This window comes from Clupea harengus, chromosome 9 (assembly GCF_900700415.2).
Source record: "Clupea harengus chromosome 9, Ch_v2.0.2, whole genome shotgun sequence".
Classification (NCBI taxonomy): domain Eukaryota; kingdom Metazoa; phylum Chordata; class Actinopteri; order Clupeiformes; family Clupeidae; genus Clupea; species Clupea harengus.
The window spans coordinates 20176797-20194271 of NC_045160.1; the positions used below are offsets into that span (position 1 = coordinate 20176797).

The following is a 17475-nucleotide window of genomic DNA, read 5'->3' on the forward strand; positions in this document are numbered from 1 at the left end:
ATCTAATAATTTTGACAATCTTATATTGTAAAAAATTGAGAATAGCTTTGAATGGTATTTGTGTAAATTATTAAATAATAATAATAATAATAAACATAACAACAACAATAATAATATATTTACTTACAATCAGTTATAGAGTTATAATAACAATGTCAGTTACTAAAGTAAGATACCAGGATCATCTTGGAAAATTAACAGAATATCAAGGAAGCAAAAAGAACAGCTTATATTCCATTCAGTAAACCTGAAGAATGTACCTGTAAATGTCCCTATCTGAGCGAAAGAGAGAGACGTGGTTCTGGTTCTGCTGAGGTCTATAATTAGCCTCCAGACAGCTGCGTGCCTCCTCAGCTGGGACTTTGAGAAGCGCGTGAGAGAGAGCGAGAGAAAGAGAGAGAGAGAATAATATCCATTACGTAACAATGAGAGGTCTGTTTCCAGCTCCGCTTCCTGAGAGCCGTGGAGGATCAGATCGACCGCCTCGCCACTTTGTTTTTGCGTCTGGAGCGAGCCCTTCTTCTCTTTCCTCCACACCTCTCTCCCACCCCATCTCCTCCTCCTCCGACACACACACACACACACACACTCTCTCTCTCTCACTCCACCCCTCCCTCTCTGTGTCCCGTCGGGGAGATGCAGCGAGTGTGACGCAGCAGCGATCGAGGCCTGCAGACAGGCTGCTCGCAGTGGAGCGGAGCAGAGCGGAACAGCGGACCCTGTCTCTCTGCTCCCGCCTGGGCCACACGGACGCTGAGCCCGGCCAGCCAGCCAGCCAGCCGCCCAGCCAGCCAGCCTCCCGCCGCCGCCGCCGCCACCGCCGCACACAAGGAGGAGGAAAGAGACAGACACAGATAGAGAGAGAGAGTGAGAGACAGAAAAGGCAAATACCTCCTACAGCCAGAGCCCTTTGGCAGCAAGCAAGGGGGAGTGCAAATCGGACTCTGGCTCCGCTGCTCTCACTCCCTTTCTCTCCCCTCTCAAGCTAACCACGTAACCAAGGCTCAGCCTGACAGAGGCAGCTGGTTGCTACACTCCCATCGTAGTCAGCAAAGAGGAGAACGGAAAGAGGAAGGTAAATATGTTTTTTGGCTGTTTTTTGGGGTGGGGGGTAGGAAGGGAGAATTGGCCAGGTCATCCTGATCTGAACGGATAAAAAAAAAAAGGTCGATAGTTTCCATGTTGCAAGGCCTTAACACGGGGCCTGAAGGATCACCTGACATTGTCCGGGCTGAGGATACAGTCCGCTCTGTGTGACCGTGACAGACCTTTAAGATAGCTGGGTGTTTTGTGGATGGAGTTGTTTTGGGTGTACACACACTCTGGCGCACCACCACGCACACAAACAGACAGGGCAGACAGAGACATGCACAGATCTGTCAGCAATCTGGCCTTACATTTCAGTCAAAGTCCTGTTTCCAAATGGACAAGGCCTCTCGCTCAGCACTGTATGAAAAAAAAACAGACAGTAGGGGATTGTGGGTATTGTAGTCCGCTCAGTTTTGCACCCAAGAGTTTAAGTGTAACAAGATGAAAACGTCTCAAATTCGACATGGATGCCAAGCATTTCTGAGGCGTAGACCTAGGCAGAAAAAGTATATCTGGGCTCCGTGGTGCATGTTCTTCCAGACGATTCCATGTTGCTATGAAGACTATGTGTGTGTATGTGTATGTGTGTGTGCGTGTGTGTGTGTGGTGAATAACGGACAGCCCAGAGCTTTAAAGAGTGTGGCACGCTTCCAAGAAGAGTTGATGTAAGCGTATGTTCCCAGCGTGCTGGCTCGTTCTGGGAGGCGTGTTTGTTTGCAGCAGCTGGTAAACTGGCTGAAGAACACATGAACTTAAAAGTGAGGCAGGCCAGTAAAGAAGGAAAAACCTAAAGCTACAACAAATCTCTACACTTCTCTGAATGAACAAAGCCTGAGAAGGAAGTAATGGGATAGAAAGCACTGAAAATAAAACAAATAAAAAAGTACTGCTGGATCGAAACCCAATCAAGGGATTTTTGTAATTTTGCTCTCTGGCCCACAAGGGTGACGCAAGCCCAGTTCCTGGAAGAGCAGCAGCAGCGGCTCACTTCAGAGGGGCAAAGTGAGGAAGGAAAGATAACGGAGACCTCTGTCAGGGAACATGAAGAAACACCAGGTATGTCACACACGCTTATCTTGCTCTGCTTTGCCAGTTTGACATTGACATCAGGCCATTTGTATTCCAAAGAGGTCAAATCGCCCTGCTCTTAGCTTTCGCTGATTTTTATTTCAGACTGCTGCTCTGGGCCCATAGTGTTCATTTACAGGGCGTGTCCGCCAAAAACAGCTGCAAAGTCACTGAAGCGAGCCTGAAAGTGTTTAGATGCTTCTGGATTTCAGAAAGTAGTTCATACGCTTGTTCTACCTTGTGGCAATGAGCCATCGATCTGCCTTATTAGATTAACCAATGCTATGCTAACACAGTCCATACTCGTGACTAAACCAGCAGTCTAGGGGATCGGCTGTAACTCACCATTAACAGGAGGTTCAGTCATTAGTTGGCGGTTTCGGAGCTGTTGGATCTCCCTTGCCAGATGCCTGAGCTTTATAACAAGACCGTCGTTTTTGAGAGGCAGCTAAGAGTCGCGGAAACTGACTGAGCAATGGTGGAAAGTACCGTCTGTGCGATCCTGCCGTCTGACTGACTCAGATCAAAACTAACAGGTCTACAACCACACCGAAGGTATAAGACTCTCACCGCCTGCAGACGCGGCCCGGGGCATTCAGTACATGCAGAAATATTTCAATGTTCTGCCTCAAGTGGTTATTATTACACACAATGCACTTATATTGTCTTCATCATGGGAAACATTACTATGACGGATGCTGTGCGTCTTTAAGGTTGCTGAGAAGTGCCCTGTGTTTATGCGTGACAGGAAAATGATGTCTGTGCACGTATTCTAACACGTCTTAGCAATGCAGCAAGGCAGAGACAATCTACAATAAAGTCTGCAGCTCGAGTCTTACATTATGGAGGAAACTTTGCATCGAGGTGCCGTTGTCTTTGATGGGCCTGCAAAACCACAATGGTTTGGGTTGGACTTCCTGTCCTGAATGTGTATATGTGTTTTCTTGTGTGGGTTTGCAAGGGTGCTAAGGTATTCGCTTTGATCTACTATATCATGCAGAAATCTACTGCAGTCTTTCCTGTTGCTCTGGTGCTGACTAATGTGGGTGTTAAAGACGTACACACAGACTCCCCAATCTGTATCAAGACTATATTAGCAACTATATTATTATGGATGATGGTCTTACATTTCACGCAGAGTTGTCACTTTGTGACATAAGACTGACTAAACCATCCCATCCATAAACAGTTTATGACAAAGAACATCATAACGATTGGTGTCCAATGACATTACACTTTCATATTCCCATTTTCTTCAGCAATTTCCATGACAGCTCTAAGTATTTTATGTGACACAACAGCTTATGTTGTGTTAGGAGTTGCCATGAAATAAAATATTTTCAGACCTATTTTCAGAAATATAGCATGATATCATTACATCACTGGACACTGACTGCCATGGCAGGATACAATATATATCATGTGTATGACATAATGACCCAGTCCTATGACCGAGGGGTCGGTCAGGTAATATACAGCAATAATAGAATGGCATAGCTATATTACAATGACAGAACAATATAATTGATGCAACCCAAAGCCACAATACGCCCAAAATGCCCTACTGCCTGTGGTCTCTGTGCTGAGCTGTCACGCCTAATCCTCCGTACTGATTCTTGTGTGTGATGTGCCCTAAAACAGACACACGAGATGCCTGAAACTGAAGGCTGAAAATAGGAGCCTTGTGACTATTCCTGGCTCCAAGAGGACAGGGATAGGAAAGGGATGATAATCGAGGAAGAAGTGGATACTATGGAGAGGCAGTGCGAGAGGGTTGGAGGCCAAACCGGTGGGCCAAGTGGCGACTGGGAGTAGGGGAATAAAAAGTTCAAGGGGGCTCAAGGGGGCTCCAGGTGAGCGCTGAGGGGTTGAGAATGAGAGAGAGAGAACGCTGGCAGGATGGGATGAAGCCATTAGTGCTGAGGGATAGTGTTATGTGACACCCCTACTTTGTGTTTTTTTTTATTTTGTGTGGTATGATGGATGACTGAGGGATGAACTGTGGGGTCACAGGAGCTCGTCAGAGAGCTCGTCTGTGTCCTGTCTCTGCATGGGGGTTAGAGTTGGCGGATCACAAGAACGCCCCTCCAGTACTGGTCAACATTTTGAGATTTCTGTGGCTGTACAGAATTCAGCCATCAAATCATGTTGAATAGAGCTCCTGATGGCCGACACTATGTTTCATCAGCTACTGACTATCACCAGCTCAGGGTCGATGCCTATGCTCCCCTCAGTGACACTGGCCAGTCCAAATGGGCCACATTAGGATAAAGATCTGAACCGCAGCTCTCGTTCAAAGATATATGACACTTCATATATCAGCTCTATTTCACAAACCTTATGGTGATTTGTGAAAATACTAAAAGCTTGCTTTTGAAATATACAGAAAAAAACACCAAATAATAGCATATTATAATAAACATACCATAATAAATGTAAGGTAGCTTCCCACTTAAATATTATTAATGAATTCCCAATACATATTATTATTTTAATTGATAACATTTCTATTACATTTAAATGAATACCTTTTCAGATCACAATTTAGCAGTTGTCACAATGATTTTGTGCTTGGTGTCTCAAGCAGTTATCAAAGACACTGTGATCTCCACCCAATCTCGACCACCAATACCTTACAAAATAAATTAAATTACTTACTGTCCTTCTCCATAGCCACGGCTATAGGCAGGAATTACCGTTCAGTAATTTGTGTACATAATAAGGCTAAGCCTTTGTGCATGAACACACAGGCACACACACACACACACACACACACACACACACACACACACACACACACACACACACACACACACACACACACACACACACACACACACACACAGCACTGGCCCTGCGCCAGGTCTCTGGGCGGCCCTTTTGTATGGTCCAGAGAGTATTCAGGTAGCAGGTGGCCTTAGATACAGGAATAGCCAGAGCATCTGGTGGCTTACAGCCATCAAACTCTCCTTAGAACAACGAGGAAGAGGGAGGCTACGGTGAATATAAAGACAGAGCCGGAATTACTGAAATTAGTCATCTTTATTGAACTTTTTTGTGAGGCAAAAAGACAGAAACAGTATTACTTTCATTCACCACTTCAGTAGATTTGTGCCCCTTTTAGTCAAAAAATATATTCTCATAACAAGTCAGGAATGCCTTTCTACTGTGTCTCGTGTAGGGAAACAGAGAATACAACTGGTGTGACCGCCACATAGTTTACCAATCAGTCTTCAGCAGTGGTTAGCGGACAGTATTACAACGTTCTGCTCAAATGTGTGCTGATGTTCCGTCTTCTCTAGCAGCCCTTTTGGAGGACAGAGGCATGATCTCTTAAAGCAGCCATATGTGTAGTCTAAGCATGGAGGTATACGCCACTGACTGGCAGGACAGAGGCATGCTCTCTTAAAGCAGCCATATGTGTAGTCTAAGCATGGAGGTAGATGCCACTGACTGGCAGGACAGAGGCGTACTCTCTTAAAGCAGCCATATGTGTAGTCTGAGCATGGAGGTATATGCCACTGACTGGCAGCTGGAGTTCCCCTCGCCATGACTATATTATGCTTCCACCCCCCTCCCCCATTCATTCCCTGTTTCTCTCCCTCCCTCCCATTCTCTCTCTCTCCCTCCCTCCCTCACTCGCTCCCTGCCTCTCTGTCTCTCTCCTTCACTCTTTCTGTCTCTCTCTCCCTTATCCTCTACTTCACTCTCCCCCTTTCCTCTGCCCTCTGCAGCGTTACCACGCGTGCTCCATGGTTGCATCAATCGGTGACCGCAACAAAGGTGAACCTCTTCGCCTCTCTCCCTCCATCCTGCTCTCTCTCTCATTCCGCCCGTTCCTCCATCATTTCATTTCACTCTTCCTTTTCGTAACCACTCCGTCCTTTGCTGTCGTTAATGTATTTTTTTCCCCCTCCAATTGCTGCAGTACTCGAGAGCATGGGAAGCATCGTCTAGCGATAGCATGCGTACCACCTCTTTCTCTCCTCTCGGTGCCGTTTCACTATGTCATCAATCTGCAGTGCAGACCAGTGCTCCGCTCTCCGTACCGCTAAGCTCCGCTAAGCTCAGCTCTGCTCGCGGTGCTCGGAGCATCACGCTGCAAATGTGCGATCATTCACTGTAGCCACATGCATGTGGAACACAAGAGAGGCGCGGGGCATGATGCCTGCACAGCAGACAAAGAGAACGGCGCTTGTGTGTGTGTAAAAGAGTGTGAGACAGATGGAAGGCAAAAGTGTGTGTGTGTGTGTGTGTGTTTACACTACAACGTATGATCGTTCTAATTTAACTAGAATTATCTAACGATATTGTCGTCTGTGTATTGTCAGTACTGTCCTTTGCTAGCTTAGCCACGAGTGCTAGCACGAGACAGACCTCGGCGTGCGTTGCTGATCGTCATTGTTGTTGTTTGTGTTGAGTCTGCTGGTGACGTCGCTGCTGATGTTGCACCGTCGGTACGGAGACACAAGTGGCAGGGCTTTGCCAACAATATCTCGGTCTTCGCAACGCTCTTCCTTCCAACTGATGTTCGCAGGGAAGCGATTCTCCACTCACTCACTCTCTCTCTCACTCCCTTCCTCGCTCTCTCTCTCTCCACCTCTCCTAAGCCCAAGCCTAATAAAAGTTGCCATCCCTTGCTTTGCTGGGTGCAGTTCCTTCCATGCTCCCGTTGAGGCCAGACAGCGAGAATGCGAATGCGGGCACAAGCTGCCCAGGCAGGCTATTTTTAAGCAGCGAGGCGATGCAGGCTATAGCTCAGTACACAGGACGACCCAAGAGTGCAGAACTAACCTAGGACCTAAAGCCGAACGCGGGGAAGGACAACAGGACAGTCAGTGGCAGTAGTGAGAGTCGGAAATAGAGGGATAAAGAGAGAAAGAGAGAGAGAGAGACAGCAGAAGAGAGTGCATGAGCATCAGATAGGAGGAATGACAAGCGCTCAGCCTCTGAGAGTACATCGGAGCAGCGAACGAGTGTATTAAAAAAAAAAAAAACGCGCTACACTTTTGCCTGCAGTTTGCAAAACAGTTTTTTTCCTCTCCTCTCTCTCTCACTCTCTGTCTATCTCTATCCCTCGCTACAGTAATAGCACAAAAATTAAACAGAAGGGTTACTGCAAGATGTCTCGCAAGGCTTGCCCTCTCCACCATCGCGATCTCTGATTTTGCAAAAGAAAGGTACGTTCTGCATGCTTTTCCGTTTCCAAAACTAAACTCTCCTTTAGAAGGGGAAAAGGGAATATAATAATGCATTAAGCGGCGATCAGAGTTTCTGATGATGTTTGAAGGTTTTAGGTTCAGAGACAAAGCCAGGAGGTTTTTTCGCTCTTTGTTTGACTAGACAGTATCGGTCTCAAGCCTTTCCAGTTGTGTGCGGATCGTTTCGTGGTAGATGGTCTGAGAGTGGGGATTTTTTTTTTTTTTATGTTTACTTGCAAACATAAATGCTCTGCATCGCATTTTCAGGCACAGTGCACCTGGGTGTGGCACATACCCCCCAAAAAAGAAAGCCATCAAGGGCGAATTGAACAGTTTCGCACTGGCTGCTAATAGGGGGAAAATTGAGGGGATCAGGGAGATCCATGAAGTGCTTACTGAGATTACGGTAATTTTGTTTCTGTAGAATGCAATAACAAATGCCAAAGATGGCGACTGGACATAAATGTTCTCTCTCACTCACACATACACTCCCACACGCATGCAGGCAATGTAGGACTCTTGTCGTGAGCAGCTACACAGCAGTGAAAGTACACTTTCCGCACAGACCAAATATGTACATACATATGCATTTGTACATACATGCTACACACACACACACATACACATTCACACAAAGACAATCCTGCAGCTTTTCACGCTAGGCTGCTAGGCTCCATCCGCTCTCAGACACGCCTTCCTCTCTTTCCCTTCCTCTCTGTCTCTCTTCGTCGGTGGGAGCAGCAAATCCTCGTACGGGGAATCCAGTCGCCTGCGATTCATCTGAATCCCAATAACTGCTGCGCCACAGCATGTTGCCGTGACAACGGAGGCCTGTCAGACAAGGAGGCAGGAGGTTGTTTTCGCAGCGATCAGATGAGCGTCTCTCTCCCTCTCTCTCTCTCTCAGTAGCAGAGTGCCAGACTGCACAACTGAAATGAAACATTTAGATACACTTCACCCTAACCCTCATCCCTACATTCAGGGAATGCAATGACTATTACTTTATTATTATATATATAGTCACAAACACACAGGTCGTTTTCTGTTAATGCATAATTACAAGCAGCCTCAGGGACATGTTGCTGTGCAGTTGAGAACTACGCAGGTCATGTAAATCATTCCTACTGCAAGTGGTTTCACTTCTCTCTCTCTCTCTGTCTGTCTGTCTATCTCTTTCGTTCTGAGGGAACCCTCAGGGCAGTATTCGGGCACAGAGTTGTAAAATTAGCTTGGGCAAAAGACTACTGTGGTGTGAACTGTGAACTGTAAACTGCCGAATCAAAACAATACCTCTGTAATCTGAAACAGTTTCAAATTGTAAACATCTATGATCTGAAAAGAACAAAAGACCCCCATTTCAACTGGCGGCCATCTTCCCTAATCGAATAATCTTCATTTCAAAATGGCTGCCGCGCTACAAGCAACCTAGTAGCACCACCACAACATGCTAGAAGCACTGCAACAGAGCCACAAGACATACCTACCAAACCACCAAAGAGCCCGATGCCCCACAGCTAGGCAACAATTACCCATTCAATTACTAGGTTGCTCTCCCTCTATCCGTGTGAAGGAGAGAGTGAGAAAAGGTGTTTTTTTAATTTATTTTTTCATTCAGTTTCTGTCCAGCTTCAAGGCAGTTGAGTCGTCAACTTGAAAAATTGAGAGCTTGCTTGTTTGCGTCAAGATGTTTGCATGTTGATCAGGGGACAGGTGGATGTCCAAACCTGCTCTGCTTAGCATTCAAGCGAAATGTCAGTTCAGTTGTTAGATCATGAGAGATTGCACTGAGGTGCACTCCATTAGATAGATCTAATGCGGGAGCACACAGTACCACAGCCTTGACACACACACACACACACACACACACACACACACACACACACACACACACACACACACACACACACACACACACACACACAGTGTTAAATGTCAGAACCACCGTTACGGTTTCAGTGGAATTATTCAAACACGTAGGCAGTGATAACATTTTAAGATGCTTGCAGACGCTTAGCGTTGCCTACGCACTTGACCTTGTGCAACCACTTTATGTTCCAGAAAAGGGAAAAAATTACAGACTGGCTCTCAAATGAACTAATGTTGTGATGCTTCAAACAAAAGGCTATTTGATCTATACGGCCTATGAGGAACCCCATAAGGATAAAGATGGGTCCATGGGAACCAGTAATGATTGTTTAATCGCCATGGTTTTTGCTTTGGCTTGTGTGTCAGAGCAAGTGGAGGTAGAATTAATGAACTAATGTTGTGATGCTTCAAACAAAAGGCTATTTGATCTATACGGCCTATGAGGAACCCCATAAGGATAAAGATGGGTCCATGGGAACCAGTAATGATAGTTTAATCGCCATGGTATTTGCTTTGGCTTGTGTGTCAGAGCAAGTGGAGGTAGAATTGCTGAGTCACAGATAGTGACTCAGCAATTCTGCTGCTAGCTAGTCGCAATGTCACCCAGAGCCGTTACATCTCATAAGAGACAGGAAGTACTGTGCTCTTGTCTCTGTTTCACTTCAAAAAGCACTGCATAAAACGTTGATTGATGATTTATGTTTGATCAATTAAAAATTAATCGATTGATGTATACCACCTCTTTTGCTAAGGTGAAGCACTAGAACCGACGGTGTAGCGGTCTACGCTTATAATTAAACAGAATAATGATCATCAATTTCCTCTTGTGAAAATGGTAGCAAAAAAAAGCCAGATTATCGCTATGCTTTATTGCAAAGGGAATGCCTTATTACTTGCTGTACTCACACAGTATTAAGAGGTCGCTGTCTGATAACTGCAGGGCGTGGGTTTCAGTGTTCCCATTAGAAGTGTGCTGATGTGTCACAGCATTCCTGGCCCACTGAGTAAGAAGGAAGTGAGGGGGTGGTGGTCTGCCAAATTACTCCATCCCCACTCATCATGGTGGCACACTCTGTGTTCACTACTACCCTCAACCACTCACAGATCCAGTCCACACACACACACACACACACACACACACACACACACACACACACACACACACACACTTCTCAGGTTATTCCATCTGTGGTCCATGTCTGTCTAAGAGAATGCCCAACTCTTCAGAAATCATGGACCTGACTAAACGTACAGGGCTCCCTCAGTTAATTTCTTCCAGTCCAGTGTTTGACCGCTCCACTCACCGAATACTTCCTTTTACTCAGAAGTGGCCTTGGATAGGCCCGGTGTTTGCACTAGTGCTTTGTGGACTGAGCATTTTATGCTTGATTCCATCTGCCATGATTTAGCCCTGGAGCCATGCTTTCATAACACTAGCAACCAGCAGCGCTGGAGTGAGTGGGAGCAAGGTATGTGTGTGTCTCTCTTTCGTTCACTCTATGTGTGTGTGTCTGTCTGTGCCTGTGTCTGAAAGGGTATGAATCTCTTCATGGACAAGTTATTTGCCTCCTGTCCATTGCCATGTTCTATCTATACTTCTCTGTGTTACTGGAAGTTTTACCACGAGAAATATTAAATAAATATGAGGAATACTGTAATACTTTAGAGTTCAGGATTCAAAACAGTGCTAATACATACATAGTATTCTCCTCAATCTGTTGTCATTCCGTGCCTGATGTTAAAGAGAAATATTCCCTGGCATTGGGTTTTTACAGAAATATGGAACATTCAGAGTTGTATTGTTTTCTTTGGGAGGAGGAGGAGAGCTTCGGAATGTAAAACACGCATTGGGCACTTCAAGGAAAACACAGGCCTTTGTCTTGGCACAACATCAGCCGCAGGCTATGAGTCCACTGGAGGAGAACAGTGGGCAGTCACACACAAATACTTCCTGTCTCATTAGCTTCCACTGCCATCTAGTGACTCAACTATGTAAGCTTCCCTACTCACAGATCAGACAGAGTCTGCCTGGGTCTCGCTAGATGTGGCTTCTAATTATTTAGAGTCCACATCGTTTCGATTAATTCCAGCTGTGGCTTTTTCATATCGTTTTCTGTTGTTTTTGTCCATGACTCAGATGAAAGAAATGTCCTCTTTCAAGGTAATTGGAGCAGGAAGGGGAATTACTTTGCAGTTCTGCAGAAATTTACCGGAGTATAATAAAAGAAAGACTAACTTAATAAACGTAATAAATTGATCAATTCTGAGTTTATGAGAAATCACGCCTCAACACTTCATATTACAAAACCTGCGTCACACTGTATATACAATGTAACACACTAATTATAAGTGTGCAACCGTACTTTGACATTCTTTGACATTGACTTTGGCACCCTTACCCTGGTTGTTTGTAAGCCTGAAGTATATCTATTTCTCATTACACAACATTTAATAGTATGGTTACACTGTAGTACCATGTAATACAAAGGGCAGCCAATGCATTTCATTTTACATTATCTATAAACATTCACTTCAAATGAATTGTATTTAATGTAATGCGAATGACCCTTGCTCTATGTATCTTGTGTGTGCAGATGACAGTGGCGTCCCCCAGCACTCGTGGCCTGATGGACACCTCGCACCCCCAGTCCGTCCTCAGCAAGCTGAGTGAGCAGCGCTCCCAGGGCCTGTTCTGTGACGTCACCATTGTGGTGGAGGATGTCAAGTTTCAAGCTCACCGCAACATCCTGGCAGCCAGCAGTGGATATTTCCGGAACGCCCTGACATCCCTGGACGTCCGGACATCTGGGCAGGTGCTGGAGCTGATGGACCTCAGGTCTGAGGTGTTTGCCAACATCCTAAACTTCATATACAACTCTAAGGTGGTATCGATGAGTGCAGAAGAAACCAAGTTGTTGGTGGCGGCTGGAAGGCGGTTAGGCATTCCCTTTCTGGAGAAGCTCTCAGAGTCAGACAAGCAGAGTTCAGGAGTCACACAAGGTAAAATTTCAGCAAACACAAAACAACAACAACAACAACCAAAACCAAAGCAACAGAGACAGCAACAGCAACAGCAACAGCAACAGAAACAGAAACAGCAACAGCAAACTCAAAAACCCTGTGCTCCAAAGAGAGAAACTCCAAGACTTGAGGAACCCGAATGTGCAAAAGGTCCGCGGATAACAAACGCCTTTTCTATTAAAGAGGTTGGAGCTGGGAGCAACCCTTTCACTCCCCTTGATCCACGCCACGGAGGGCAGCAGTCACCTAGCCTGGGCAACCTCCCAGCTGCCTGCCCTGCCCCGACCGTGACTTCAGCCGAGACTGAGCCTACCCAGGCCCTGTCCGAGCACTCGTATGCAGTGAGTCAGGGCCTACACAAGGCCCTGCAACCTGGCGAGGCAGGTCAGGTGAACGACAAGAAGAACAGCAAGCCTACCACAACACCGCTCAAGATGCTGACATGCCGAAACTTCGGCCCCATCAAGAAGCGCCACAGGCTCAACTGCACCCCTGCAAAGACTACACCAGCCCCATGCGACACATCAAGTACTCTTGCACAGGTGCCTGACAGCTGCCCTGTCCTGCAAAAAGCAGCAGACGTCCCTCCAGTAACTCCACTGTCCCCTTTATCCACAGAAGCTGAAGATGAGACAAGTCCAGCGCCTGAGTTGTCGCCTTTGACTGAGGACACTGCCCCGATAGAGCAAGAGCCTCCTTCCCTAAGTCCCCAGGAAAAGCCTGATGCACTGACGTACCGCTGTGAGTACTGCCCTGAGGTGTTGGGCAACAGAGCACTCCTTAACATACACACGCAGGTCCACAAGAGGAGGTTTGTTAGTCATTTGTTTTGTAAGCACTGTCACAGGAAATTTATGCACCTGAAGAGATTGCGCAACCACGAGCAAGTGTGCACCAAGGCCCCGAAAGGTCCCCCTCATCTTGAGCCACAAGGCAAAACCACAGACATCGCTGACCAAACCACAGAAACTACATCCAGCATAGATGACTCTTCTCAATCTTTGCCTGCCCTACACCTTAACGACACATTCACCCTTGACCCCACTCTGGAAAACCCACTCACCCCACGGCACATCTTGGAGAGGGTTGAGAAAAGCAGTGGAGGGCACAGGTCTTACAGATGTAGTGTGTGTAAACGAGCCTATGTGACGCTTTCTAGTTTGAAGAGACACGAGAACGTGCACTCATGGCACAGGGCCTATCCCTGCCATTACTGTAACAAAGTCTTTGCCTTGGCAGAGTATCGAACCAAGCACGAGATCTGGCACACTGGAGAGCGTCGTTACCAGTGCATTTTCTGTCTCGAGACCTTCATGACCTACTATATCCTAAAGAACCACCAGAAGGCCTTTCACGGAATTGACCCGAGGTTGGCTGTGAACAAAAAGTCTGCCAATGGAGGCTTCAAAGGAAGCGTTTACCCCATAAAACTCTACCGGCTACTGCCCATGAAGTTCAGAAAGAAGCGTTACAAGTCATATAGTCACACATACTCTGATGCTGCGGAAGACCAGGCAATTGGTGCTGCTCCAGGCGACTCCTCACCTGCCTCCCAGTTTCCCAGCACTCTTCCTAGCAGCCTCGATGGTGGTTGCTCTGGCCAGTCTTTGTTTTCTATGCCAGTCACTTTCATGGCCACCCCCAAAACACTGGCTGTTGGGATGCCTCGCGTCAGCTTTGAAAGACCATGTGACCAAGACATGGAGCTCCCTGATATGGACATGCCAAGCATTCCATCCGTGCAAGCAGACGGACAAGACGGACTGTCAGATGTTGAAGACAATGGATCACCCTTTGGATACACAAATTCAATAGAGTCAACAGAGGGAAACAGAGTGGCAGAAAACAACACTGTATCTCTGAGAGGCACAGGAAGCAACAAGAATAACATGCCGTTCCTACACCTGAATCCCACCGGTTCCATGGAAAGTGTGAATAACAGACTAGGTGATTTGTCTGCAGCGGCACACACTATCGAGGCCATGGCTAGCCAGCTGTTTCTTCCAAGTGCTGAGAGCCTTAAGCCAGACAAGGCTGTTGGGGGGAAAACTGAAACGTACATCGCAAAACCAGCATGTCCAGGTCCATCTATAGATGGCCATGTTCTGCCCCTCTGTCATATTACTGTCAAAATTGGCAACGAAGCGATCATTCGCCGCAAAATCAAAGGCTCCAAGTTATTCCCAAGAAAGAGAAAAAGAAAGAGTTGGAGCCAGAGGGAGGGAACACATGAAGCCAATCCAGTTGATGATGGTGTTGGAAGTCCAAGCCTTCGTCTGAGGACAGAGGTTACCACATCCATAGTAGAGACCGATCCATATGATGAACCTGACACGGACAAGTTATGGCGTCCATATTATTCATATAAGCCTAAAAAGAAAGGGAAGAAGTTGAGGTCGAAACATAGAAGGGATAGGTCTGTGAAGTTCTACACAAGACCTTTGTCACTTGAGCCTTCGGAAAACTTCATGGAGACAGACTACAGTCCCAGGGAAAGCATTTCATCTGACAACACAGAAATCAGAAGAACCCTTAGAAGTAACAGCCCCAAAACAGCACACGCGTGCAGCATCTGCAAGAGCCTGTTCTCCAACGAGGCCTCTCTCAGGATGCACACCTTAAGCTGCAACCGGTACACCTGCCGAATGTGTGGAAAGCAAGCCTCTACAGAGGAGACTCTCAGTTTGGGGAGTCCGCTATCAGATGAGAGCCTGGATTTCGTCTGCAAAAGTTGCACGGAGGACGGCTCCTGTTTTGACAATGCGAATCGCAGCCCAGGTACAGAGAAACGCTATCGCTGCTCCTTCTGCCCTCAGCGCTTCCTTTACCTTGCCACTAAAAGGAGCCATGAAAAGAAACACCAAGAAAAATCCGGAAAAGGGTACAGCTGCCAGTACTGTCACAAGGTCTGCAAATCCACCGCCCACCTGGCTTTACATGAGAAGCGCCACTTCATCAAGACTGAGGAGAGTGATAACGAAGATGGTGAGATGGAGACCAACAGCTCAATCCTCTCGCACAGGACTTTCACAGTCAACAAGGAGGAAACAAAACTGGAGCCATGGGAAGGAGCTGAGATCTGTTCTCCTGCTGCTCCAAAGGAAGAGGAACCAATACAGTCTGACAGCGAGGGGCCTTATCAGGAGAAAGATGTCGGAAGTGGCTATAAAAACCCTCCTGTGTTGTCCACCCGCACTGAAAACCCTTTTCTTGTGTCTCTCTCAGAGCTGCAGAAGAAGACGAAACACAAGCGAAGATACATTCTTGATCGTCCCAAAAGCTTTGGTCTACAGGGGGACAAACAGGACTCTGTGGGTAACGTAACACAGGGCCAAAAAGGCCATTTGCCTAGTCTAGGAATAAACAGTCGCTCCAGTACTGGGATGAGCTTCTCATCCTTTCTGACAAAAGACCCCGTCACCAAGGGACCTGCCCATCATGCACCCAAGCATAGTCTATCCAAGACACAGAACCGCTTGTGGACAGAAGAACCTTATTTTCATGGGCACAAATAACTTTTACAGGTGGGAACGTTGCTGATGGAAAATAGCTTAAGTGATAAACTGTAGGGCAGGACCTGAACGCTTGATTATTTTGCACCTTAGCTGCAGTTATTGAATTCAATTCTGTCATGTTCCCTTTGCAACATGAAGGACTTATTAACTAATATCTATGTAAATAGGGTTTTTGTCTTCACTTAAAATACAACTGGGTAGTTTTTCATGTTTTTACAAAGAGAAGCTGTTTTATTTTTCTATGTTTTTATTTGTCTCAACAAGACATGTCTGCATTTCACAGGTCACCCCACTTCTTGATGTAACCTATGCATTATGCATTAACTGTGCATACTTAGGTGCACTTTGAGCATAAAACAGCTACATTAAATGATAATGTAACAGTCATATACCTGAAAAGCATCACGTTACTTTCGATTGCACCAACATGTCATTTCTGCACAAGTCTAAAGGTGTTGTGTTGTTATTTTAATTGAGCTAACCACCTAAACATTTCACGGTTGACCTTTTTGCCTTTTTCATGCAACATACTGATTCAAAATGTGTCATTTCAGTTGTGTATTACATTCTGCATTTCCTAAAAACACAAGCCATAAATAGTTGGACATCACAAAACCACAGAAAGACTATGCCATTCCTTTTCTCAATAAACACTAATGTCTCATGAGCTGCTTATGCTTAATACTTTATCTATTTTAATACATTATCATTCAGGACATCACCTTGACCAGTTGACCATAGATTATTTTTACAGCTGGGGACTCCTGACCCTTAATAAAGAAAGAAAGAGAGACAGAAAAAAACAGATAAACTAAATATACAGACTCTTCTCCTCACACTGTTCCGGACGACTCTCTCTCTGCCCTGGTTTAAGATTGCTGACTCGTGCAGGCGGAAGTTCAAGTGCACACACTGTCTGTTTATTTCATTTCAGTACTCTCTCTCTGTATCCCTCTATTGCTCCCTCATTCATTCACTCACACACACTTAGAGTCTTTCTGCGCCCTCAGGGGCCGGCCGGTCCATCTGAGAATCTCATTCCTTTTCCTTCACCGGCCTCCTGCACAATGCAGCATTCACAGACAGCATGTCCCACGTGACGGCATCGCCAGATGTTCCCCCTTCCCCACACCCTCCAGTTTCCCCCTCCTCCATATCTAAGACAATCTCCCATCAGCTAAATTCTTTACATGAACCTCTCTGCACTTTGCATCCCAAGCTCAGGAACACTCCCGTTCCACCCCACAATTCCTTTCCCACTCATGCGATTTTCCTACCACTGACATCTGGGTCCCGTCCTGGGGAGACTGTCAGCAAAGGCACAAGAAGAGCTGGTGGTCAAATGGCCTGACCTGTAACATATAGATAGAGATAGGTAAAAACACAATATTTTATACATACATACATACATACATACATACATATATACAAAACTAGAGAATAGAATAAAACCAGAATTGATCTTTGAGAAAGAGATGATAATTCTGTGTTGATAGAGCAGTCAAGCGGTCACACCTCTACTGCTCATTATCATCAGAAGCCTTGGCCTAGCAACTACTGTAAGGCTGCTTTTCTATACACTGGATGTGCTTTGTGAGAATGAGATCAGGGGAGAACATATTCTTGAATAATGTAACTCATGAACACACACACACACACACACACACACACACACACACACACACACACACACACAGCTAAACCACTGGTCAGAA

At 46.1% G+C, this 17475-nt stretch overlaps 1 protein-coding gene across 3 annotated transcripts; it reads left to right on the forward strand.

The window, feature by feature from the left end:
• Positions 1-541: 541 nt before the first annotated feature.
• zbtb38 (zinc finger and BTB domain containing 38) lies at positions 542-16427 on the forward strand. Of its 3 annotated transcripts, XM_012830495.3 has the most exons (3): positions 542-1075; positions 2033-2145; positions 11819-16427. In XM_012830495.3, the coding sequence occupies exons 2-3, from the start codon at positions 2131-2133 to the stop codon at positions 15758-15760; spliced, it is 3957 nt and encodes a 1318-aa protein (XP_012685949.2). In that variant the 5' UTR covers positions 542-1075; positions 2033-2130; the 3' UTR covers positions 15761-16427. The 3 variants fall into 3 exon arrangements, with proteins under 3 accessions (XP_012685949.2, XP_031429659.1, XP_031429658.1); XM_031573799.1 differs by lacking the exons at positions 542-1075; positions 2033-2145 and adding an exon at positions 5920-5940; XM_031573798.2 differs by lacking the exons at positions 542-1075; positions 2033-2145 and adding an exon at positions 6248-7337.
• Positions 16428-17475: the final 1048 nt, after the last annotated feature.